This window comes from Pelodiscus sinensis, chromosome 5, assembly GCF_049634645.1.
Source record: "Pelodiscus sinensis isolate JC-2024 chromosome 5, ASM4963464v1, whole genome shotgun sequence".
Taxonomy (NCBI): Eukaryota; Metazoa; Chordata; order Testudines; family Trionychidae; genus Pelodiscus; species Pelodiscus sinensis.
In genome coordinates, this window is record NC_134715.1 from 118017352 (window position 1) to 118042468 (window position 25117).

The 25117-nt window shown below is 41.0% G+C and overlaps 1 protein-coding gene across 1 annotated transcript; it reads left to right on the forward strand.

Annotated features, from left to right (window-relative positions):
* Positions 1-1408: 1408 nt before the first annotated feature.
* On the forward strand, positions 1409-25105 carry LOC112547697 (DNA polymerase nu-like). The gene is made up of 6 exons (XM_075930886.1): positions 1409-8566; positions 11146-13545; positions 17345-17541; positions 18908-19014; positions 20917-21074; positions 23989-25105. Exons 2-6 carry the CDS (start codon positions 13054-13056, stop codon positions 24070-24072), a joined length of 1038 nt encoding a protein of 345 aa, XP_075787001.1. The 5' UTR covers positions 1409-8566; positions 11146-13053; the 3' UTR covers positions 24073-25105.
* The last annotated feature ends 12 nt before the right edge of the window (positions 25106-25117 follow it).

Below are 25117 nucleotides of genomic sequence, written 5' to 3' on the forward strand. Positions count from 1 at the left end.
AGCAGCGGGCGTGGGGAGGCACTTTTCCTCTGCCCGGCAACTCTGCGGGATCCCTGTCCCTGTGGCCAGCTGCTGCAGGCAGAGGCCAGTTGGAGCCGGCCGAAGAGGAGGAGAAGGTGCATTCTAGGACCCAGGTGAGCGAGCCCCGGGGACGCTGCTGTGCTCCGGGAGCCTGGCATGTATAGAGGGGAGGAGGGGCAGAGAGGCTGCTTTTGTCTGCTGTTCGGCAGCCTGTTGCTCAGGGGAGGGGGCAGCCTGTTGCTGGCAGGGAGGTGGGGGGGGGGCAGCGGGCGTGGGGAGGCACTTTTCCTCTGCCCGGCAGCTCTGCGGGACCCCAGTCGGAGCCGGCCCGAGGAGGAGGAGGATCCTAGGACCCAGGTGAGCGAGCCCCGGGAATGCTGCTGCGCATGTGCGGGAGTTGCCTCACCCCGTTCGTATCTAGGGATCCAACGTAAGTCGGATCCACGTAAGTCGGGGACTGCCTGTATTGTTAAAGCTTAGAATTATAAATTGTTGTTCTGGAAGGGACCTTGAGAAGTCTAGTCCCATTTGCTGTGGCAGGACCATGTAATCATAGACTATTCCTGACAGATGTTTGTTCAATCTGTTCTTTAAAACTTCTAATGATTGGGATTCCACAGTCTCTCTGGGAGCCTATAAGAAAGCTTGACTACCTGTACAGTTTACAAAGGTCCTCCTAATATCTAGCCTAAATCTCTTTAGCAGCAGATTAATTCTGTTATTTCTTTTCTTACCTTCAGTGGACATGGAGAACAATTGGTCACTAACTTATTTATATCAATCCTTAACATACATGAAGACCATTATCAGGTTCTCCCTCAGTCATCTTTTCTTAACATAAACATACATGGGTTTTTTTAGAGGTTAGGTTTTGTAAACCATTTATTATTTTTGTTGCTCTCCTCTGCACCATCTCTATTTTGTCCATGTCTTTTCTAAAGCTTGATGCCCAGAATTGGATACACTACTCCAGCAGAGGCCTTACCAATGCTGAGCAGAGCATGACAATTACCTCTCTTGTCTTGCATAAAAAAGCAAGCAAGGTCAGTGTATATCAGGGGTGGGCAATAACTTTTGTTGGGGGGGGGGCACTCCAAGATTTTGGAAAGTGGTCAAGGACCGCACTTTTCTGTGGAGGAGTGCAAGAGGTTGGGCGCAGAAGGGTGCATGGGGTAAGGGACTGGGGTGAGAGGAAATTTGGGCAAAGGAGGGCATTGTGACTTGGATCAGGGGATAGGGGTATGCGTGCAGGAGAGGTTTCTGGCCTGGGAGAGGGGCACTAGAAGGGGCTGCAAAGTCTGGGACGGAATTGTGACCTGGGAGCAGGGGTGTAGAAGGAGGTACAGGGTCTGGGAAGGAATTGTGACCAGGTGCGGGGCAGGAGTGCGGAGGGTTTGGATGGTGACCTGGGGGAGAGAGTTGGGGTACAGGAGGGGCTGGGTTGCCAGAGACAGGCTCTGGCTGGGAGGTGCTTACCTAAGAAAGCAGCCAAGGCTCCCTGCGCGCTGCAGACCCAGATCACTTAAACTGCAGGCTGTTGCCTCCACTTGGCTGTCAGCTCTGGGAGGAGGAAAGAGACTTGTGCTGCTCCCATCCTCCAGGTCAATCTCTCAGCTCCTATTGGCTGGTTGTTTCCAGCCAATAGGAGCGGAGAGATTGGCTGGGGTCAGTCCCTATTGGCAGCCTGTTTCTGGTCTCTAGGAGCTGAGGATTGGGTTGGGGGCGGAGAGATCATATTAAGCTTCCCCCTCCCTGCAGAGAAGAGAGCCTAAGGGACTGAGCTTTAAAATGCGCAGCTACATGCCTGAGGGTCACAGCAGGGCGTTCTGTGGTCTGGATCCGGTGGCTTGGTTGGCTGGATCTGGTCCTCGGGACGTATTTTGCCCAGCTCTGTTATATATACATGTAATCTTGTTATGTATGATGTTGTTCTGGAACTTTTTTAACGGAGTTCCCTAGCTGAGCACTGTCTTCAAAGACAGCCAAATCAATAGAGTTCTTACTCAAAGAAAAATAAAACATTAGGAACTGTACCATAATCATGACACAAACATCATCTGAATGTTGCATTGCCATGAGGTGGACTGACGAAAACATATTATTGATTCCAGGCCAACAGCTGGTAGTGAAGATCTGTTTCTGACCCATACATTTCTAGTTTTTAACGTTTTTTTAAAAAGTGCCTTTCCTGTGTATGTTTTCCTTTCCATAGTGCACTGAAGCAGTAACCCCATGTCATGCTTGAATGAAACTGTCTATTCCATTTTGTTATTTGCTTCTGGGGCAGGTGACTGACCCATCTGAGAAAAAGATGTCTCAGGAGTAACTAAAGCAATATGGAAATTTGTGCTTGGAAAAAGAATATCATGATTGGTCATCAGTAATATCTCTTGACTCATGCTTCAAAAACTCAATGAGAAAACCATTAGGCTACTTGGTAAATTGTATCTTATATATGATGAAGTAGTAGCTGGAAGGTTCATTTGTTATCCAGGATGTAAGTCTAGGGTGGTAGTGATTTGTTCCAAAACATTACATCTCTACATGAATCTATTCTGTCCTAAGTTGGCCTTTTTAAGTCATGCTTTGCATATTATTGCTTGTTATAACCTGTATACATATCTCTCAATTTCTTAAACTGTCAGAACTATAAAATCATAATTAAGAAAAAGCTACAGAAGTAGTTTTAATTGTAGTTGTACATGTATGTAATATAATTTACACAAACTGGATGAGCATCTAGGTTTCCAATTTGAGAAATGTTAAAAGAAATAGTCCCTGGACAAAGATTGCAGTTTGGACTGTATCAGAGCTTGTGGGACAGCAGCTGGCTCTTTCAGAGCAGGTTTGGGAGCTGGTATGCGCAGGGAGCTGGCTTAAAAGCAGTCTTCCAGTGAACACCAGCTTCTGGGGAGCCTTTGAAACATGATTACATGCTGCGGGATGAAGCTTATACTGCAGAATCTGCAGTGCAGCCTGCTTCTGCGGAGTGGGGACAGCCAGCTCTGCAGAGTCCACAGCATGTAACCATGAAACTGCTTTCTTTTTCGAGTTATGTCTCCATGGGTGCTCCACTGTAGATGTCGGCTCATGCGGGTGCCGCAGATCAGAGTTTTCTTGAGCAGTGACCTGCCGGATCATGCAAGCGCAGCATGCGCTTTGCGCCGTTCGTACCTTTTTGATGTTTTGTGCAGTCTGGCTCCCATCAGTTCCTTCTTTGCCGCTCATGGTTGCAGACAGAGTGAACCTTCTCTCCTCAGGGAAATCCTGACAGGAATAGTATATATTTCTTAGAGTTAGTCATAATTCTTATAGTTACAGTTAGTTAATATAGTTAAAAAAGTTCTTCAAGTAGTTTATAGTTAACTATGCTGGGTTCCCCTGGTTTTAAGAAATGCGCCATGTCGGCATCGGATGGCCATGCCGAGTGCATTAAGTACCTCGGCAAGGCTCATGTGCCTCAAAAATGTGTCCATTGTGCCAAAATGAGAGTCAGGGCGCGTAAGAAAAAGGGAGACAAGACTAAAAATGTTCCTCTTTGACAAGGCGCTTCAACTGCCAGAACATTCTCCCGTTGTTTCCACTCCACGGTCTCCAAGGGCAGAGAAAAGAAAAGTCGTTTGCCCGCCGTCGACTATCCCAAAAAAGAGCATCACCAGGTCGCTCTTTACCGTCAACACGTGTGAGTGTTGGCGATAAGCCAGGCACATCTGGCATGGCAGCGCCCAAGCACAAGTCGCTCTCAGAGCTAAAATCCTGACAAAAACCCACAATGGCACTGTCAACAGTCATAATGGTCTGTCAGTCGTCACCACCAGCAACAGTACTAGCTACTTTGGTGCTGACAACATCAGCGTTGGAACCGCATGTGCTGACGACATCGGCACCGGCGACATCAGCATCAACTACTTGTGTAGATGACATCAGCACCGCAGTCCTCGGCACCACATGCTTCAGCACCGGCCATTCATATGACAACCTCGCCGGCACCAAGGGCTTTGTCAGAATCAGCACACACATCTCCGGCACTGAAGAAAGCACCCTATAAAATCCACAATAATACCAATGAGCCTGGAACCATTGACATTTATTTTCACCGGCACCATCCTCAGCACCATCCATATTCTACTCATCTACCAACAGATGACAGGGGTTGTTCCCCTCATGAGCAAACTAGACATCATGCATCGAATACCATTTATCACCGTCCCCTTACACAAGATACCTACATCATTCTCGTCTTCCTTCTTCACGGGGATCACCACACTCACCGTGGTCTCTACATCTACCCGTACACCACCAGATACATTACAGGACCAGCCATCCATCCCACTATGTTTCTCTGGTGCAGTCTTATCATAGACGACATAGCCCAACATATTACAGTATTACTCTCGACACAACCCACCTCAACATACTTTATCACCACTCTGGCTATGACTATTCTTGCTGTCACAGTCATCAGGCTTCCCGTGCTCCCTCAGTTTCTCTGCAACCCTCACATAGTCACGGAGTCACAAGATCACCACTCAATGCTCACTTTACGACTCACTATTCTGAACCGGAAGAGGGTCCATTATCAGAGGTCGAGGTGAAGGAGCACCCACCAGATGTATCACAACTTACCAATCGTCATCATCCCCTGACAAAGTGGTCATACCTGGTGATCAATCCCTTCCTGATGATTTTAGGCAATTTCAGGAGCTTTTTAAGAGGGTGGCTGTATCCCAGGATATCACCCTAAAGGAAGTACTGTACCAGAAAAACAATACAAGTTGCTCAAGAATCCTCAAGCAACATAACGGGGAAGAATTGTAATACAGATTGACAAGGCCATCATGGAAGCAGCTGATGAAATTTGGCAGACTCCAGCGTCAGCAACGCCAACTAACAAAAACGCATACAAAAGTTTTTTTGTCCCTCCAAATGGAGCTGACTTCTTATTCTCCTGCCCTCAACCAAATCAATTGGTTGTCGACGCTGCCCAGCATAGGTCCAAATTACCTCAATACAAGAACACGGTGGACAAAGATAATAAACTCATGGATCTTTTTGGCAGGAAACTATATTCTTCCTCGACCTTACTCCTGCGCATAGCCAACTATGCAATGCTGGTCTCTAATCATAACTTTGATAATTATACCAAACTCATTTCCTTATTAGAGCACTTACCTGACTCTAAGAGACGCATACTAAAGTCCATAGTTCAGGAGGGCTATGCTTCCTCTAGGACAGCCCTCCAAATAGCTCTTGACCTAGCAGATGCAGCAGCCAGGGCTACTGCGATCTTAGTAGTTATGAGGAGAACCTCCTGGCTACAATTGGCGGGGGTCCCTCTTGAGCTGCGGTCGAAGATCTTCTTTTTGACAAACAATAATTATTTGCTCCCCACCTCCCTGTCCCTCTTCAGGGACCCCTCTCACAAAGACCTACTAACAGCAGAAGGTACAGCGACTGCTAAGCATAGGAGCAGTGGAAATAGTACCCAAGGACTTCAGAGGCAAGGGGTTTTATTTCCATTATTTTCTCACTCCAAAAAAGATGGGAGATGGAAGCCTATTTTAGACCTCTGCAGATTGAATTGATTTATGAAAGCAACAATTCAAGGTGGTTACCCTAGCGTCAATAATCCCAGTGTTAGAGAAGGGAAACTGGTTTGCAGCCCTCGACCTGCAGGATGCCTATTTCCACATAACTATTTACCCCACGCACAGATAGTTCCTCCTTTTCATGATGGGCACAGATCATTAACAGTACCGAGTACTACCATTCAGCCTTTCCTCGGCTCCCAGAGTATTTTCAAAGACATTAGCTGTTGTCATGGCTTACCTTCACAAACAATCCGTGATAATTTTTCCGTACCTCAACAATTACTTAGTGAAAAGCACATCGGAACGAGACACGCTTCGCATGGTCATGACAACCAAATGAACATTCAATTTTTTGGCCTTCTACTCAACATACTCAACATACAAAAATCAATGCTGCAACCTATACAAACTCTAGAATTCATAGGTATGCAGCTAAATTCTGTATCCGCAAGGGCATACCTCCCCATACAGTTTCTACAGTTACCATCAGCCCTATAGTTTCCATACTCACCTGTCTACAACTTATGGGTCATGTGGATGCTATAACCTATGTGGTTGACTATGCTCACTTGCACCTTCACTATTGTCAGCATTAGCTTGCGATGGTCTTTGCTCATTGCAAGAAGCTACTGCACATGCGGGGGTCTCCTTCACCTTGTGAATCTCTCGCATGGTGGACAAATCCTGGCAATCTAATAGCAGGTGTATCTTTTCAGGGGAACCAACCCTCTGTGCACATAACTATCGTGTCGCTCCTTGGATGGGGTGCCCACATGAGTGCCATGTTAATATAGAGACGATAGACCACACGAGACTTCTCTGCACATTAATTTATTAGAGCTTAGAGCTGTAATCAACACATGCAAGCATTTCATAACACACATTCAGGGAAAGATCATCAGAGTATTAACCAACAATACGTCAACAGCGTATTAAATCAACCGACAGGGAGGTGCCCGATCTCCCGCTCTATGCACAGAAGCAGTCCGATTATGGAATTGGTGCATACAAAACAACATCACCCTTGTAGCTTCATACCTGCCATGGGTAAACAATACAACAGCAGATACCCTCAGCAGACACTTTGCCCCGGACCACGAATGGGAACTACATACTCGGTCCTCCAATCCATCTTCCAAAGCTGGGGCCTTCTGAAAATAGGCCTCTTTGCTTCCTAAAAGACAAGAAGTGTCAACATTATTGCTCAAGAGTTGGCATTGGGTCAGGGTTTTTAGGGGACGCCTTTCTTCTCAATTGGAAGGGCCCTCTTTTATATGCATTCCCTCCTATTGCACTAATTCCCAAGGTGCTTGAGAAGATCACCAGAGAAAAGGTAACAGTTATTCTTATAGTACCATTTTGGGCGCGTTAGATATGGTTCCCTTATCTCTATCTAATGTCTCCTCTGCCTCCTTACCACCTTCTGATTCAGCACAATCTCCTGACTCAGAGCGGAAGAACCTTACTCCACCCTCAGGCACAACTCCTGCGCCTTGCAGCATGGTTCATTGCTGGTTCTGCCAGGAGAAACAGCAATGCTCTGATTAGGTGAAAGAAGTTCTTTTGCGTAGCACAAAACAGGCAGTCAAGGTACATTATCTCCAGAAATGGTGTAGATTCCTTGTCTGGTGCCCTAACAAAAATCTAGATCCAGACATGGCACCATCACACAAAATTTTGGGCTATATACTGTCCCTTAAGACTTCTGGTTTAGCTCTGTTTTTCTTAAAGGTATATGTCTCAGCCATCACTGCATTTCACCAGCGAGTGGAGGGATGGTCAGTCTTTGCCCATCCCATCACAAAGAGATTCATAAAAGGCCTTGGTAATCTATACCCACCACACAGGCCACCACCACCATCGTGGAACTTAGAAATGGTGCTAGAAACTCTTACTCCCCTTGTTTGAACCCCTTGCTACATGCTCGCTGTCGATCATGACACTAAAGGTAGCCTTTCTACTGGCAATTACTTCTGCCCATAGAGTTAGCGAGCTAGCAGCCTTGATGGCGACTCCACCTTATACCATCTTTAACAGAGACAATGTGATACTACGTCCCCATCCTTCATTTATTCCAAAGGTCTGTTTGGATTTTCACATGAACAAACCTATCATACTCCCTTCGTTCTACCCTAAGCCATATTCCACAGCAAAGAATGCAATATTTCACTTACTGGACATACGGAGAGCCCTTGTATTCTATATAGACAGGACTAAGTCTTTCTGCAAATTGGGTAATTTGCTCATCTCTATAGTGGACCACAATAAGGATGCCTGCTTTCGTCACAACGCCTTTCTAAGCTTATAGTGTCATGAATCACACAATGTTATCTTTTGAGGAATAAACCACTGCTTCAAACAATAATAGCACACTCCACAAGAGCAACGGCCACTTTTACAGCTTTCCCCCACAGGGTTCCCTTTAGGGATATCTGCAGGGTGGCTATGTGGTCTACCAATGATACATTTATGAAGCATTATGCACTTCAGAAGACGCAAAATAATGACACTACTGTGGCCCCCATGGTCTTATCTGCCATTCTAAAGCCATAATCTGAGGCCCACCTACCACTTAGACTGAGTACTGCTATGCTACAGTGGAGCACCCACGGGGACATCACTCGAAGAAGAGGAGGAAGTTACTCACCTTGGTGCGGTAACGACGGTTCTGTGAGATGTGTGTCTCTATGGGTGCTCCACTACCCGCCTTCCTCCCCACTTCCGATTTCTCTTTATATTTTACAGATACCAGTGCGGACTTGAGGGACTGATGGGAACCGGACCGCATAAGACATCAAAAGGATGCGAATGGAGCAAAGTGCATGCTGTGCATGCGCGGTCCAGCAGGTCACTGCGCAAGAGAACTCCAATCTGAGGCACTGGGATGACCCAACACCTACAATGGAGCATCCATGGAGGGACACATCTCGAAGAACCTTCGTTACTGCACCAAGGTGAACAACTTCCTCATTTTCAACAGTTAAAGAGATACCTGCTTTATAACATCTCTAGTATAGGTCCATTTTTCTGTGATATTATGTTGCTTGGCTGCCCAGTTTCTGTCATCACTCTCTTCTCTCCATATTTAAAATGAGAAATTAATGGAATTACTTTTTAGCAAATTTAGACAGTTTACAGAATTTTTTTGTAAGTGAAGAAGAGACATTGGACATATAAACAGTAACTTGTAAACTTGAAGAAAAACAAAAATCGAGTACCTACTTCTAATTAGTATTGTCCTACTTCCTAAACCTTGATAATTTTAAAAGCAAACTTACAGAAAATAAAACATTTTGTGAAACCACATTCAACTTAGTAAACAAACTCTTGATTATTCCTATTCCTCAATTTGTAAAAATAAGCCTATAAGTTGTGTTCTGTTCTGGGAATTTCCTATGTTCAAGCCTGTTAATTTGTATCATATTTAAAAAAGAAGTCAATTCTCATGAGCAGGTCAACTTGAGATGCAGAGGAATCACAATTTTCTGTTTAACTGTTTTTCCTGTAAGACACACACAGTTCAGTTTCTGAGATAAGCCTTTGAGAACTCCTTCTATGGAGAGACTTTTAGATCATATTTTATTACAATATATGTGGAATTGAATGTGATTTTGCTAATCTCTTGGAAGTGTCTATTGGAAATATTGTGTGTCTTTCTAAAATATATCTTCTATTTCAGCCAGAAATTATGGGCTTGATATAAGTAAAATTCTGTAGCCTCTGGTATGAGAATAGATTATCACAATTCTAACTTCCAAAATCTGTGAAAGCAAAGATAGGTGTATACTGCCATCTAGTGACATATTTTCAAACTGCAGGAAAAGATATATAAAACAGATATAGGTGAGATCCACGGAACAATGAGGAAGGTGCAAATGGTGCAAAACTAGAGATTCCCTTGGAATAAAATCTAGAACTTTAATGGACTATTTCTTAATTGCATTAGATGAGATGCTTAGCAGAATTAAAGTTACAATTTTTCTCATTCAATATTGTCAAGTGATCTTCATTCTATAATTCAACAATGAAATATAATTTATATAATATTTGTTAGCTTTAGGTTTTCAGTGTCTGGCCCTAATGAGGGAAAGGTCCCACTTACTGCAGTAGGAGTTCTGCCTGAATAAATACTTCAGAATTTGGCCATCTAGTTGCTTCTAAATAAATGATAGAACTTATCTATTGATTGCCTGTTATTGTAACAGCAGTTTGATATCCAAGATATAAATAAACCTAATTTACATTATAAATACAAATATTCTGTATATTTTATTGTGGAACTGTAGTGATACAATAGTTAATATTGTGGAAATGTTATATTTTGACAAAACTGTTAAATGGGTTTTTTTTCCAGAAATGTATGTATGTGTGGAGAGGGAAAACTATTGAAATTAATATTTACATTGTGTTGAATTTTTGTGTTGGTTTGGTGCAGATCATTTTGATACATCTGGAATATATTGATGGATAAAAGATAATTTAAAATTATTTTTAATAAGATGAGGACTGTTTTGGGTGTCTTTTGACCCAAATATATAAATTCCAAGGGGTCTTATTTTTGTCTCTCAAAATATTATCCTACTTAGTAGATGTAATAACTAGAAGTAGGTACTCTTATGCCTTCCCTCAAGTTTACACATTACTATTTTTTAATTTTGTCTACACAAAGCAGACATATTAAACTGTCTAAACTATTATTGGAATGTGATGAATGCTTTCCGGATTTCACTTAATATATTTGTTGTCATATGGGAAAGCTGCTGTTTCTCCCCTCTCCCAACCTTGGGGATTACCGGGGGCAGCCTAACATGGGGCAGCAGCAAGAGTCGGGCCACTGTACTCACCATGGAAGCAGGAGCCATGGAAAGTAGAGCAGTGCAGCAGCCCACTCTATTCCGCTTTGCTGTCATCTTCCAGCCAGATTGGTATGCTTTACTGTGGCAGTGGGAAGTGGAGCACCCCAGCTCACTTTGCTCCTTCAAATGATGTAGGGCTCAAGAGAGTAGAGGAGAGCATGCAGTCTGCAGCTATGGTGAAGTGGAGCATAACAGGTTATCATATGGGTGGGAGAGCGAAATAGGCTGCTGGGTCACTCCGTCTTCCACTGCTGTATGTGAATTGTAATTTTTCAGATGCTTATAACTCGCCCAAATTTGAGTAGATTTTTTGCAAGAATGGGAAAACACATATATTTGACACCAGGGTTTGACCTCTGCCAAATATCAAGCCCTTGGGACAATGCACAGAGACATTAGTGCATCTCAGCTAAAGCTGTACAGGATTTTTTAAGGGGGAAAAATATCCCCGTATAATTATCCTAGGAAACATTTGAGTAATTTTAGCACAATTTTTTTTTTAAGTCAGCCTGAAGCGTACAACTGGCAGAGAAAATTACAGTGCAAATGCTTAAAGTTTGGTGAAGTTCAAAGCAAATGAATATAGGGTCTTATTAAAAAAAGTTTTAGGACATCTTAATGATAGGCATTGCTGCCATTTCTGGCTATAGTATACAAATACTGCCTCTTTTTTTAAGGTAATACTGAGAAGAAGAATGAGTATAAATGCAGAGAAAAGAAGAGAATGTTGAAAAATGAAATGGCAAGTATACTGTAAAACTAAAGAAAAAGTTCAAATTATGTTTTTATTACTACAATCTGTGTGTGTGTGATGTTAGTATGTATGTGTATTGTCAGTCACCCATTCAGATAATAGACATCTTTCCTCTGCTTTCTGTCTTACATTTTTCATCCAGTTAGCAGTGGGACACTCTAGTTCTATCTCCTTTTTCAGCTCATTCTAATGACTCCCGAGTTGTCTCTAGTTGCTTCTCCACAAAGAAACTATTGCTTTTGAGGTACCATTTCTTTCAACCCTTAGTGTAATATGAAATCTATTTTTACATTGCTTTTCTGTGGCTATTGGGAATAGCTGTAGTCAGCCATTGGAGGTGAGTGTTACAGGTTATTTTGTGCATATGTAGTCAACCTCATCTCACCTGCAAAATATACACATGCAGAAAAGCATATTCTAACTAGCAGAAGAACTATAGTGAGTAGAGAATGAAAGGAAATGTGTCCTCAACTGCTGATTCCTGTATCCAGCAGGAGCCTTTCTTACCCTAGTAGCCATAATTTGGGTCAGTCTGGATTACCAGCCCCAAGTATTCAGCTATCATGAGTCAAACCTCCTTTACTTCCAAAATTATATTTTTAAAATGTAGTAAATTAATCATTTTGTCTGTTCTGCTTTTTAGCCCTTACTGGAGAACTATCACCCACAATTTTATGTATAATACTTTCGGGTTTATAATTCAGTTTTACATGCACACAAACTGAATACAGAAAAGTAGGACTCTCTGCTTGCTGTTTGGCAATAGAATTCACTGCATCAGCTAATTGAACGTTTGGGTGTCATGCTAAGGATATTCTCTCTATCTAAGCCTTAGCAGTGTCCTGTTGGGCACAGGAACAATTTTTATAGTGGGGAGTGCTGAGAGCTATGCAGCCAACTTTAACCTTTTACATAATGAAAATCACTTCAAGCCAGTGGGTACAGCACTGTCCTCCCACACATCCTTAGTTCCAACACTTATGACTGGGAATGCTGGTACAGCCTAGGTTGGGGCAAACTCTTTTTTGTGGCTCCCACTCCCACCCCCATGAATTTCAGACCAATTATGTTTGTCTTTTTTTTCCTAACCAGATACCCATCAGTCAGAATCATTAGCTACATTGATGGCAGCCAAGCCACATACAAGAAAGCAAATTTTTCTGTTGTTTGTATTTGGTTATCAACTTTTGTCTCGAAGAGTGTAGTCTCAGACTAAAGAATTCTAATAGTTTGGTTTTATAACTTTGAAGTTAGGGAGCCTGAGGAATAATTTGAAGAAGGAGAAATTAAAGTCACATGTTTCGCATCCTGCTTGATAAATGAGGTGAAAGATTGAATGGATATGGAAAATTAGCCAATGAAGACTGTCTTTCCAGGTCATAGATAAAGCACTTTGGTATGGATGATGGAAAAGCTTGGATATTTGCAATTAACTTCACACTTTTCATGAGCCCTGTAATTCACTTAAATATGACCCCAACAGCAACAATTGAAAAGTAATAGTAATTTTATATTACAAATAATATAAAGGAGCAAAGTGATGTTTAAAGGGTTGCATATTTAGTCTTTATAGTGTTCTCTCTTTGTTATATAGTCTTGTTAAACTGAATCTTTCTATCTTAATAGAACTCATCACATGCATAATTTATTTTAAAATGAAAGTAAAACAATATAAACATTTGGGTTTTTTTCTACATAAATAATTTTGAAAAGCTTTTCAGGAAATGGTTAAATTCATATTTATTTAATTTTCTGATCTATAATAGTTAATCCATTAAAAAGGTTTTGATTCTTCCAGGAGAGACATGATTCTGTAACTGTATCATTAAATATGTCTACTGCCACTGCAGAAAATAGTAGTCAATTGGGCAGTACAGAAGTGATGGACAAAATGTTCTGTAATCAAGACACCAAGATAGTGAAATCAGTATTGCCTTCTTCTAGTGTGAGCAATTTAGTAAATTACCAGGATGTAGTCCTACCAAAATGGGATCATATAGAAAGCAACTCTTCAGTAAAAAGAAAGAAAATAAAGGATAGTGAAAAAAATAAAATCACCTGTCTTAAAAGGAAGCAGGACATATCTACTTATTGCTCATACAAGATGGAACAATGGTTACCAGTGAAAGAAGATGTTAATTCACATAAAACAAAGTATGATTGGGCTTCTGAACCGGCAGAATCACCTGAAAAAACTATTTGTGATATCAGAAATTTGGAACATGAGGAAAAAAGTCAGTTAATCATGATTATAAAAGAGGCAGTAGCTCTGGTAGTTACTATGGTATTTCAAGATGGTTCTTCACAGCTGAACTCGGATGAGGTTAGTGGATATTAATCATATTTTCTTAATTTGAGAGAAAACGTTTACACTAAAGCTGTGAGAAATGTGAGAAACGTGTCCGATCTGAGGGTTTTGTTAAGCTCTGACAAGGATCAATAAATGGTTAGAGAGAACTTGGCTAATTTTTCAGCAGTTGCAAAATATTGTTGCAAAACAAGGTGAAACATAAAAGTTTAAAGCAAAACTCATGGAATATAGAACCATATGGGTAAATATGTTGGTGGCTATACAGATCAGCTCTCTCAAGGAGAGGTTTTAATGGTGCTGATTGTACAGAGAAGCCTAAAGTCAACCTGGGATAATGCTTGAGGATTGCAGAAATCCACATAAGTGATGATTCTTTTGTTTTAATTAAGAATGTTATGATTGCCTTGACAATCATTGGTCTGTCTCAGGTGGTTATCTCTTAGGGTACGTCTAGACTACCGCGTTTTGTCGATGGAAGTTTTGTCGACAGATACTGTCGACAAAACTTCCGTCGACAAAGAGCGTCCAGACACATTGAGTTCTGTCGACAAAGCAAGCTGCTTTGTCGACAGAACTCCGTAGTCTGGCCGCAACATTACAGGCAATAACACCTTCTGTCGACAGAGTTCTGTCGACAGAAGGTGTTATGCCTCGTAAAATGAGGTATACCAGCGTCGACAAAACTGCTGAGTTCTGTTGACGTTATGTCGACAGAACTCAGTGGTAGTGTAGACGCTGGTATAGTTTTGTCGACAAAAGTCCACTTTTGTCAACAAAACTAGGTAGTCTAGACACACCCTTAGGGTTGAACACACACTAGCTCTAATGTTTGGGTTAAGAGTAGCACTGTCAATTAACGCACATTAATGCCTGCGATTAATTCAGGGCAGAATTAACGCGTTATTTTTTTAACGCGTGTTAATTGCAGATGTTTCTGCAGTGCTGCCCCTTTGAAATGCCACTGTGGCATTTCAAAGGGCTACACTGGAGCCCAGGGTCAATTGAGGACTCCAGTTGATCCCAGGCTCCCACGGTGCTGCCACGCTGGTGTTTCAAAGGGGCAGCGCTGCTCGGTGCTCGGGGACTTCAGCTGATCCTGGGCTCCCAACATGCTGCCCCTTTGAAATGCTGTGGCGTTTCAAAGGGGCAGTGCTGCACAGCTGATCCGAGGCTCCACTTGTGCTGCCCCTTTGAAACGCTGCTGCTGTGGCATTTCAAAGGGGCAGCACAACGTAGAGCCTAGGGGAAGCTGGAGTCTTATAACAGGGTGATTAACAGCCCTAGTTGAGAGTGCCTTATAGAAGGTTGGATATTACCCCATGTCAGCTACTGATGATGTCCTTTGGTGTGAGGTTGGGGTACACATATCCTAACTGGAGAGGGACCTGATCTGATGGTCCTCCTTGAATGTTGGTTTGAACCTAGATTGTTCTCAGGTACCTTTAAGGGACATTGTTAATTCCCAAATGACTACACACAATGATTAAGAGTTTTTTGTCTTCTGCTCCTGATACACTAGCTCATAATGGCCACCCCCTTTGCGGGCTTTTCTCTCACAGATCTGCAGTTTACAAATGAAAGGAAAGATGAAAGAGAGCCTGTAGAGGAGGTCTTGTTCTGAGTGAGCAGTTTGTGACAAACAGATTTCTTAAAGATCTTCATCTTTCATTTCCACACAGTGGAGTTTGGAAAATCTCACTGTGATAGACTGTAACATTTAGAGCTTAGTGAATTGTCGCCCTTCTCCATTTAGTTACGAAGTTGAGGTTTTCTTAGTTTTCCTGAGTCTTAGTTTCTGTCAATATCATTCAGTATGTTATAGAGTTGCTAGGAGGACTATGAGTTAAAGCTTGGCTGTTGGACAGTTTTCCTTTCTGATAGTATACGAAGATTAGTAGTATTGGGTTCATTGTTGACAGAGATTGTCAACATTTTGTTTTTGAAGGCGACAAGGTATGGGTGGTTCCTCAAAAAGACTTTGTTATTCCAGCTTTCAAGAAACTAATTCTTTAAGTAGCTGTCAGTGAATATCCTGTCTCATACTTTGGGAAGGCCACTGAGAAAGTTGTGGAGGGGAAACTTTTGCAGTTTGAATGGCTACACTTCTTGTTATATGGCTATGTATGGAGAAGAAACTAAATTGGTTGCTTATCTTCTCCTAGTAGTCAAAAAAAATGAAGTGCTTATGCTGGTTCTTTCAAGTATGTTATCTATATTTGATCATGTGTTATACTGATCATGAGGTTTTCCCTTGATAGCAGATGCTAGATGGTATAGATGGAGTATTTCATTGTGGGCATTTTTGTTTCGCTGGTTCCTTTCCCATATTCTGTGGGCTAGTTCAGGGTCTCTACAGAACTTATATTTACAGATAGAATCATAGAATACTAGGACTGGAAGGGACCTCGAGAAGTCATCGATTCCAGTCCCCTGCCCTCATGGCAGGACCAAATACTGTCTAGACCATCCCGGATAGACATTTTTCTAACCTACTCTTAAATATCTCCAGAGATGGAGATTCCAGAACCTCCCTGGGCAATTTATTCCAGTGTTTGATTACCCTGACAGTTAGGAAGTTTTTCCTAATGTCCAGCCTAAACCTCCCTTGTTGCAGTTTAAGCCCATTGCTTCTTGTTCTATCCTCAGAGGCCAACAATTTTTCTCTCTCCTCCTTATGACACCCTTTTAGATACCTGAAAACTGCTATCATGTCCATCCTCAATCTTCTCTTTTCTAAACTAAACAAACCCAATTCTTTCAGTATGGTCTCTAGACGTTTAATCATTCTTGTTGCTCTTCTCTGGACCCTCTCCAATTTCTCCACATCCTTCTTGAAATGCGGTGCCCAGAACTGGACACAATACTCCAACTGAGGCCTAATCAGCACAGAGTAGAGCAGAAGAATGACTTCTCATGTCTTGCTCACAACACACCTGTTAATATGAACTAATCATTGGAAGTTGGTGGTTGCTTAGAGAGATCAGTGATCATGATTGATTCAAGATGAGGGCAAACAGAGAACAATCCCAACCAGTAATATATATTCTTGGTGCTTCAAAAGGGCTAATTTTCCCAAACTGAGGAATGTTTTGAGTAAAATTATTTGTGAGGAAAACCTTAGACAGGAAAATACAATGTGTATTGATTTAAATCACCAATTTTAAGCATGATTTAGATCACGAAGCAGGATATCTTGAATAAGCAGATTTAATCATCTAATAGAGTCTGGTCCATGACTTGGGCTTGTAGGTGCTAAGTCAAACAATTATAGGCCTATCAAACAATTATAAAAATTGTGATTAATCATGAGATTAAAATAAGTGATTAATGATTAATGATTAATCACATGATTAATTATAGCTTAAGTTCTAAAGTTTTCCATTGTTTTGTTTTTATGTAAAAATATTCTACTTTCAAAATATTGCACTTTCAAAATAAAGAGATTGCACAACAGTAATTTATATTAGCGGAATTGAAAAATACTGTTTCTTTTATCTTTCTTATGATGCAGATACTTGTAATAAATAAAATAAAATCAGTATATTTCTAATATATTTAAATTGTTCTATAATTATTTTACATTAAGTGTAAAGCAGTGACTAATCACAACAAATTGTTAATCTACTTTTTTTTGTTGCATTAATCGTTTGAATAAAATGCCATTAATTGATAGTCCTAAATATGTTTGTGTGTTAAATAAATGTAATGAATATAACTCTGGATCTAGGAAATTATGGAGATTTCTATATACAATTGCATAAAAGCTTGTGAGGAGAAAAATACTACTAATCTTAATCAATTGTACCTATAGGGCCTATTCTCATCAGTAAGAGGAATTGTTGTATTGATAAAGAGACAGACAGACCAATTTTGTTCTTCCAGTGACTCTTCAGTTGCTAATCTCATTGTCTGGGATGCCTGTACTAGAAATGACAAGTTTATTTATTTAAAGTTAGAGCACTCTTCTGTTTCGGAGCACGAGGAACAGGGTCATAAGGAGTATATCAGGTGAGGGAACACAAGTAACCATTTTGCTCTATTTTTTAATCTGTAGAGATGTAGGTAGGCATGCTTGAAAATTGGCATGATGTTGAGACAGAAAAACGTAAGCTTTACATTTTGTGTGTCCTGTGGGGCTGTTATGCCCTTTAATGACACACATTCCAAACCCTCTATGGTTTAAGTGGGTGACAATGAGCACTGTTCCGTGCAATTCAGTAAAATAAAAGAATCCCTTTCTTTTAAGAGTTCTTAAAAGTTAAGTTTTATTAATATGAAATCCCAGCATCAGGTTTTCATTCAGATTATGAAGTGTGCAAGTCATCAGTGTACTACCTCTATAAAAATCAGGGTATCATTTTTATGTGGAATCATTAGTATTTAGACAAAACCTATACCTATTAGTCCGATGCTACTTAAAGCTTTGTTTAACCATAATCTTTTTTTGTTTGAGAACTCCTTTTAGAAACATACTAGTTTAGATTCATAGCAAAGCCTACATAAAACTCCCTCATTTTTATAACTGTGAATAATAAATTCTTAGATGCAGGACTGTAAACAGAGTAAGAAGGGTGAAAAGCAGTGTGATGAGTTTATACTAAGATATCTTATAGCAATATTTAAATATTTTGTACAGTGTTAAAATATTGACAATTTATTTGCAGCTTTCAGTAACTGTTTAAATCATGATTTCACTAATCTGCTTGCATAAACTGCTGATTTAATCGGCCCTTAATTAATTAATTAATTACAGTCATCTTCTGATTCAGAGAACTGGATTCTTCTTAAATGCAAGTTTCTTCTTTAAAAGAGCTTGAACACAGTTAGGACACCAAACATACCTTAATTCTTCTCTGTAGTGACATCATGAGGGGGAAAATACCTTTTAATCTAATCTGTGTCCACAAACACTAAAATGCCTTAATCATGATTATATGATTGCTGTATGCTGCCACTAAAGTTACATTGCATTGGGTGCAATAATTATATTTCCAAATTTTCATATGCTTATATTTCTTTTCAGTTCAGGAATTTCCTTGATTTATACTGCTGGTTGGAGTAATAATTACATCCTATAATGTAACCAATAATTGCATCCTATAACCTTTAAATTGCTGATATATACCATCAACCTGGATTCATTTTAACATAGATTTTTGTTTGGGAATGTAAATAAATTGTGCACTATTTTTGGAACACTTAAAAATTTCTTCTGAGTCTTACAAATTCAAGAGTAACTGAAATATTATTGAAGTATATCAACTAAATTGTCATTTGAAAACCTTAATCACGTTCAACAGTAATCTACATAATGTAATTTGCATTCAGTAGCATGGTAAAATGAAATGCTCAGTGAATTTTTTATGTTGCACAGGGAAATACTATTTCAAATATTACACCGTACTGTTATTTGCTTCAATGCAAAGGATTTTTTGAGAACCCTGCTTCGTGTTTATGGCAATGATATTAACTGGAAACAAGGTAAGAGAGTGCACATCTCTTGGCTAGGGCATCTGTCCCTATTCCTCTTACTATCACAGAGGTCTGGCATTTGAGCCCCTGGCTTAATGAGGTTCTTTCAGCTGAGGGTAACCTTTTCATTTGGGATATGTTAAGCACAGTTCTTCTTTGAGATCTTTCGCTATAGGTGCTCCATTTCAGGAGTAGTCCCTTCAATGGTGGTCACCAGGTTCATCTTCCAAAGGTGGGTTTCTCCCCAGCTAGAACTATTCATGAACAAACAGAACAGGAAATGCTGTCAGTTTTTCTTGGTCTAGTGGGCTATGTCAGTGGGCATAGTCCAGGCTCTTTCTCTGAGGCTTTCCTGTTCCCATGGACAGATTTCCTATCCTACACTTTTTGCTGCAATACCTCTAGTTCACAGTGTCCTTCTAAAAGTCAAATGGGACAAGATGAGAGTTATTTTGATAGCCCATCTTGGCTATGTGAACACTGGATCTATTGGTAGTAACTCTAATCTTGCTCCCACTCTGTCTGGACCTAATTTTACAAAACCACAGCTGGTTGCTTCACCTGAAACTTGCTTCCTTGCATGCATCCTACATGCCTGAACACTGAAGAACAGGTCTATTCAGAATAGGTTCAGCACGTCTTGATAGGAATTAGGAAGCTGTACACTCGGGCTACCTACCTGGCCAAATAGAAGCGTTGTTTGATGTGGGTGTCTCAACAAGTGCTCTTTCTCCAACTGGATGTTTCCTTTAGTCTGTCTTGGACTACTTGCTCCATTTAAAGCAGCAAGACCATGCCCTCACATCTATCAAGGTACAGCAGCAATCTCAGCCTCTCTTCCCCCCTCCTCCCCCATGAATGTTTTCTCAACCTGCATGTTTTCTCAACCTTGTGAAGTCGACTCCTCCTTCCTCCACATGGGACTTAACCTTGGTTCTGTTAAGACTCACAGGCCTTCCCTTTGAACCTCGAGCATCATTCCCCCTGCTGTTTCTCTCTTGAAATGTGACTGTCATAGTGGCCATCTCCTCAGTCAGAAGGATCTCTGAAATCAAGGCCCTTATGCCATAGCTACCAGGCCATTTTCTTGCCAGATTTCTTCCCAAAGACTCACAAGAATTCTGAGGAATGGCATCTTCGTTCCCTGGATATTAGGCATGCCCTCACTTTCTATATTATGAGGGAACCTTCTGCAAACCCATGCAATTTTTCATAGTAATAGCAGAAAGGGCTACCTGTGCCAGTCCTGAATAACCACCTGCCTTCATGCTAGCCCCTCAAGCAGGTGAATGTCCTGCCTCTGTCCGTCTTAACTGATTGCTCCACAAGAGCTCAGATTTCATCAGCAGCATTCCTAGAACAGGTCCCAATCCAGGACCTCTTCAGGGCTATAATCTGGTTTTCAGGACACACTCAGAATGCTATCACCCATCAGGCCAGAGATGATGTCAGATTCAGGACAGTGATGTTGAAATTAGCATGTCCATGAACTCTGAGCATACCTCCTGGGGTACTGCTTGTGAGTGACCTAACATGGAATAGATATGAGCAAGCACTTGAAGAAATGGTTACTAACCTTTTATAACAATTATTTTTTGAGATGTGTTGTTTGTGTCCATTTCACAACTCAACTTCTTACCCCTCTGCTGGTGTAAGACAACAAGAAAGAACTGAGTGGTTGCATGGCCAGCAGGATCTCGTGTACAAGCGCATAAGCATGTGACATAAGATGGCCCAACCAATATCAGTGAGGGAAAAAACTAAGGCAATGGTGCATGTTGGGCACATACACGTAATATGGAGTGGATGTGAGCAACACATCTTGAAGAACTGTTATAAAAGCTCAATACAATGTTTTTTAGTAACCAGAAATGAATTATTAAAATAGGTGTTTTTTTTTTATTATTGTAGTGGCCGATTGTGTTGTGTTAGACCCAAGGATTGCTGCATGGCTGATAAACCCCAGTGACACTGTCCCCTCTTTTGAATATTTGATACATAAGCATTTTGAAAAGCCTGTCTCAGAGAGAAAAGTGAATATGAATGCAGATTCCTTGAGAAATACATTGGTAAGTAGTTTGAGAGACTCATAGTCAAATAAACAAAAAGTGAAATAGTAAAAATATTTAGATACTATGCCAGATACAACAGAAAATATATACAAAGAAAAATATGTGCAGAGTTTTCTTTTAAGAACAAAGACTTACATTGGTTAGTAATATATGGCAGAGAACTGGTATAAAATAATCAGAGCTTGTACACTCAGCCCAGTGGAACCAGCTCCTAAATCCTGGGGCACAAACCCTAAATTCCATATCAACATTAATTACTCTTACTACCATGAAATCTTCTTTGTTCTCTCCTTTCCCTTCCCTGGATTCCAACTCTGGCTCTCCAATGCTCTCCTGCCTATTTTCATGGAACTGAACAGGTTACATGCACCATAATCTAATTAATTCTTCTTTTTGAGGTGAGTTGAATAGAAAGATGAATTTGGACGCAGAATGCTGGTAGTGTGACAAAATACAAGATGTTGAGCACTAGACTGCAGCAGAATGGTCAATTCCATGCCAGAAATGCTGAATTCCATGACATCTTGGGAAAATGTCAAATTACATAGTCACAGAATCAAAGGCAACTTTATGTACAAATCCCCACCACAAGCACAAACACAATCTATGAGTTATTCACTGTGAAGGGGTGTATCAACCCCACACTGGGGCTGGGGGTTAACTTGGCTCACCTGGCTGAGGAGGCCTCACCCCCACAGCCCTACTGGGCATGCTCCAGTTGGAGGCCAGTTATAAAGGTCTGTGGAGCTGCTCAGTTTGGACTTTCTGCTGCCGGAGAAGGAGGTGCTATTGCAACCCCTGAAGAGGAACCACCAATGACCAAGCTGCAGTGGTCAGTCAGGGGGAGACTCTAGGGGAGGTCCCCGGTACGGAGGGAAGTGCTGGAGAGAACTACTTGGAAGACACTGGTAGGAAGTAGCCCAGGGTAGGGAATAGAACCCTGAGAGCTTGGTGCATTGTGTTGGGATTCTGTGCCAACCTAGTGGTCCATTCTACCACTGACAGAGCCCTGGGCTGGAATCCAGTAGAGCATGTGGGCCCAGCTTTCCCTACCCCTCCTCACCTTCCCTCCGAGGGGGCACACACCTGTTGTTACTGACTCTGGCTGCAAGGCCACACTGCCCTGGGAGAGAAGGGCATTACTATTGACTCTGGCTATTAGGCATTGCTGCCCAGAGTGAGAGGGACATGGCTACAAACTCTGGCTATTAGACTGTACTACCCTGAGAGAACGGTATTGTCACAGACTCTGGCTGTTAGGCCACATGGCCTCGAGAGACAGGGACATTGTTGTGGACTCTGGCTGCAAGGCCACACAGCTCTAAGAAAGGGGAATTATTACAGACTCTGGCTATTAGTCCACGCTTCCCTGAGAGAGAGGGATATGGTGATAGGCATTGACTACTAAGCCATGCTACCCAGAGAGTAACATATGCGGACTGGAACGCTATTTGAGGGTTGCTAAGTGCCTGCTGCCCTCCCTCTTAGAGGGCAGGCAAGACGCCTCACGGTAGTCTCACACAGAATAATAGATTTTTTTGTTTATTTACTGAAGCTTTTCTTAAAAAATGGAATTCTTAATTGTTCTTAATTGGAATTCTTAATTCAATAGAAACATTCCACAGAAAAAATGATTCTGGCAGTAAAACTGTTTCATGGGCAATGTTACTAATCATTAGCCAGATGGATGAAGTTGTGCATTATGGAGACATATGTGGCATCAAGTTCACTTATTCCTCAAGACCTCTGAGATATCTAGCTATACCATGGGCAGAAAGGATGTATACCTCAACTGAGGAAATAGGCAGGGCAGTATGGTCTTCTGTTAAAACAGTTTTATCAAATATTGGAAGATAGATTTTCTCTTCTCTGCAGTGGCCTCCTTTGGAATGAAGGTATTTCATGTGGTAATACAAAAATAACTTGCCATATGCTTTCAAGCAGAGTTTTCTATTTGCCTGGTTTTGTCCATTCTTATAATTACTTCTTTACTTTCCAAGCATCATATAATTGAGGCTCCAGAATGGAGTGCCTTACCTGGTAATCTCCTTTCTACTAAAAGCCACTTCCACAATTCCACCATCCCTGGTATGATTCCAATAGCTAGAAGACAACATTTATTTTATGTCTACAGTTTGTGTGTCAGATAGTGAAAATGTACAGTAGACTGACTGGCATTATTGTTACTAATCATAATGTAAGTGCATGTACACAGCATTTGTGGAGTGCAGCTGGAGAAAGGGGCATACCCATCGTAGGTTATGCTACAACTCGGAACTGCCTCCATTTTTTCAGAGAGGAGGAGAGCAGTCCAAATGTCACAGAATTGTGGCAGACACTGCTAGCAGAACAGAAATGATCAGGTAACAAACTCTCCATTTTGTAGGTATGATGGTAGAACTTTTGTAAAGACACTACTTAGTTTACTTATAGGACTTCAGGCTGGAGACTTGCTGCATATCTAACTGCATCCAACAGAGTGGGGAGAAAACTCCCTGGAGTAAAACAGGAAGTTAGGCACAGGAAAGGAGCATGGCTCCATCCCAAAATACTCTGGATAATCCAGTTAATCCTACCATAATCACTTTACTACAAGAATTTTGACTCTAGCATCAAAAGCACAGTGTTACAATATTATCTCTTAAAAGTACACCTCTTCAATCTTCATGCTCAGATTGTGTTCCCATGTGCAGTATATAAAGTAAGGAATATAATAAGTTCTAAATGTTCCAGATCATTACTTCCCAAAGAGGTCTTGAAATGTGTTATCAGTGCCTCAAAATATTGAAAGAGAATAGAATAGAAATACAAGGAAAAGCTGTCATGCTGGGTAATCGCTTAGTATTGAAGTAATCATACTGGTTTTATATTGGTAATTGATTATTCTTGGTTGTTGTTTTTTTTAAATCAGCATCAGAACTTGGTCCTAAACTTGAAGATACTTTACACTGTAATGATGGACCTGGCTGGTGAATTACAGGCAAGATTTTTGTAGCAAAATGGCATAAAAATTGTACTGACATAATGATATAATGAATAAAAAAATGTGACTTACCTTTAATTAAAAGTAAAGTTAGAATCTATATATAACAAAGACAAGGACTCATGTGTTAAACATTATTAGACACTAAATCCGTGAGTGGTGCTACTTACAGTAACAGAGGTGCTCCTACGATTTAGGGTGATGTGTGCTGAGTGGGGTTAACACCAATATTGAAGTGGTGAGAGCTAATGAAGCTGCTTTCAAATCACAGTGGGTATCTACAATGCAGCCTCCCCCCTGGTTAAATAGGCTTGCACTAGTTCTGTTTGAACTAGCACATTTAGAATTGCAGTGAGAATGTTGCAAACTGGGTAGTGGCTGAGTCCAAACCCTCTTGACCTTATTATGTCTGAGCTCAGATAGCTAATGTAAGCTGCTGCTAGGCCATAACATCTTCACTACTATTTTTAGCTCTCTGGCTAGTGTGAGTCTCTCAGTTTATGCTGGGAGGGGTACTCCCAACTGCTGTGTAGACATAACCATAGAATGTAAGGCCAGAAGTGATTACCAGATCATATAGTCTGACCTCCTATATATCATGGGCCATCAGCACCATACAACTACCAGCACATCCCAAGTCCAACAACTGAAATTAGACCAAATTATTAGGAGTCTAAACTTCAGACCATTTCTCCAGTTTGTCCAGTCATTCTGAATTTTAATGCTGTCTTCCAAAGCATCTGAAAGCCTTCCCAGTTTGGTATCATCCACAAACTTTATAAGTGTACTCTGTATGCCATTATCTATGCATATAATGGTCTGTGTAATATGAACTTACATTATCATGAGTATTTCTCTCTATATATCACTTAGAATGAGGCACATGTTCTCATTATTAGCCTTATTGTACCTCTCCCAGCTGTTATTCACCACGAGTAGTATTTCACTCCACATGTGGTTCCATTTAGTCAATAGTACTACTTGTGGAGTTATGTACTACTCATGGTGAATAACAGTATCACACTCTGGCCCAATATAATAATTAAAATAATTTAAT

Coding starts and splice junctions, on each gene's coding strand:
- LOC112547697 (XM_075930886.1), top strand. CDS start 13,054: ATGTCTACTGCCACTGCAGAAAATAGTAGTCAATTGGGCAGTACAGAA. Junction 17,542..18,907: donor GGTCATAAGGAGTATATCAG/GTGAGGGAACAC, acceptor TATGTTGCACAG/GGAAATACTATTTCAAATAT. Junction 19,015..20,916: donor TGATATTAACTGGAAACAAG/GTAAGAGAGTGC, acceptor TTATTATTGTAG/TGGCCGATTGTGTTGTGTTA.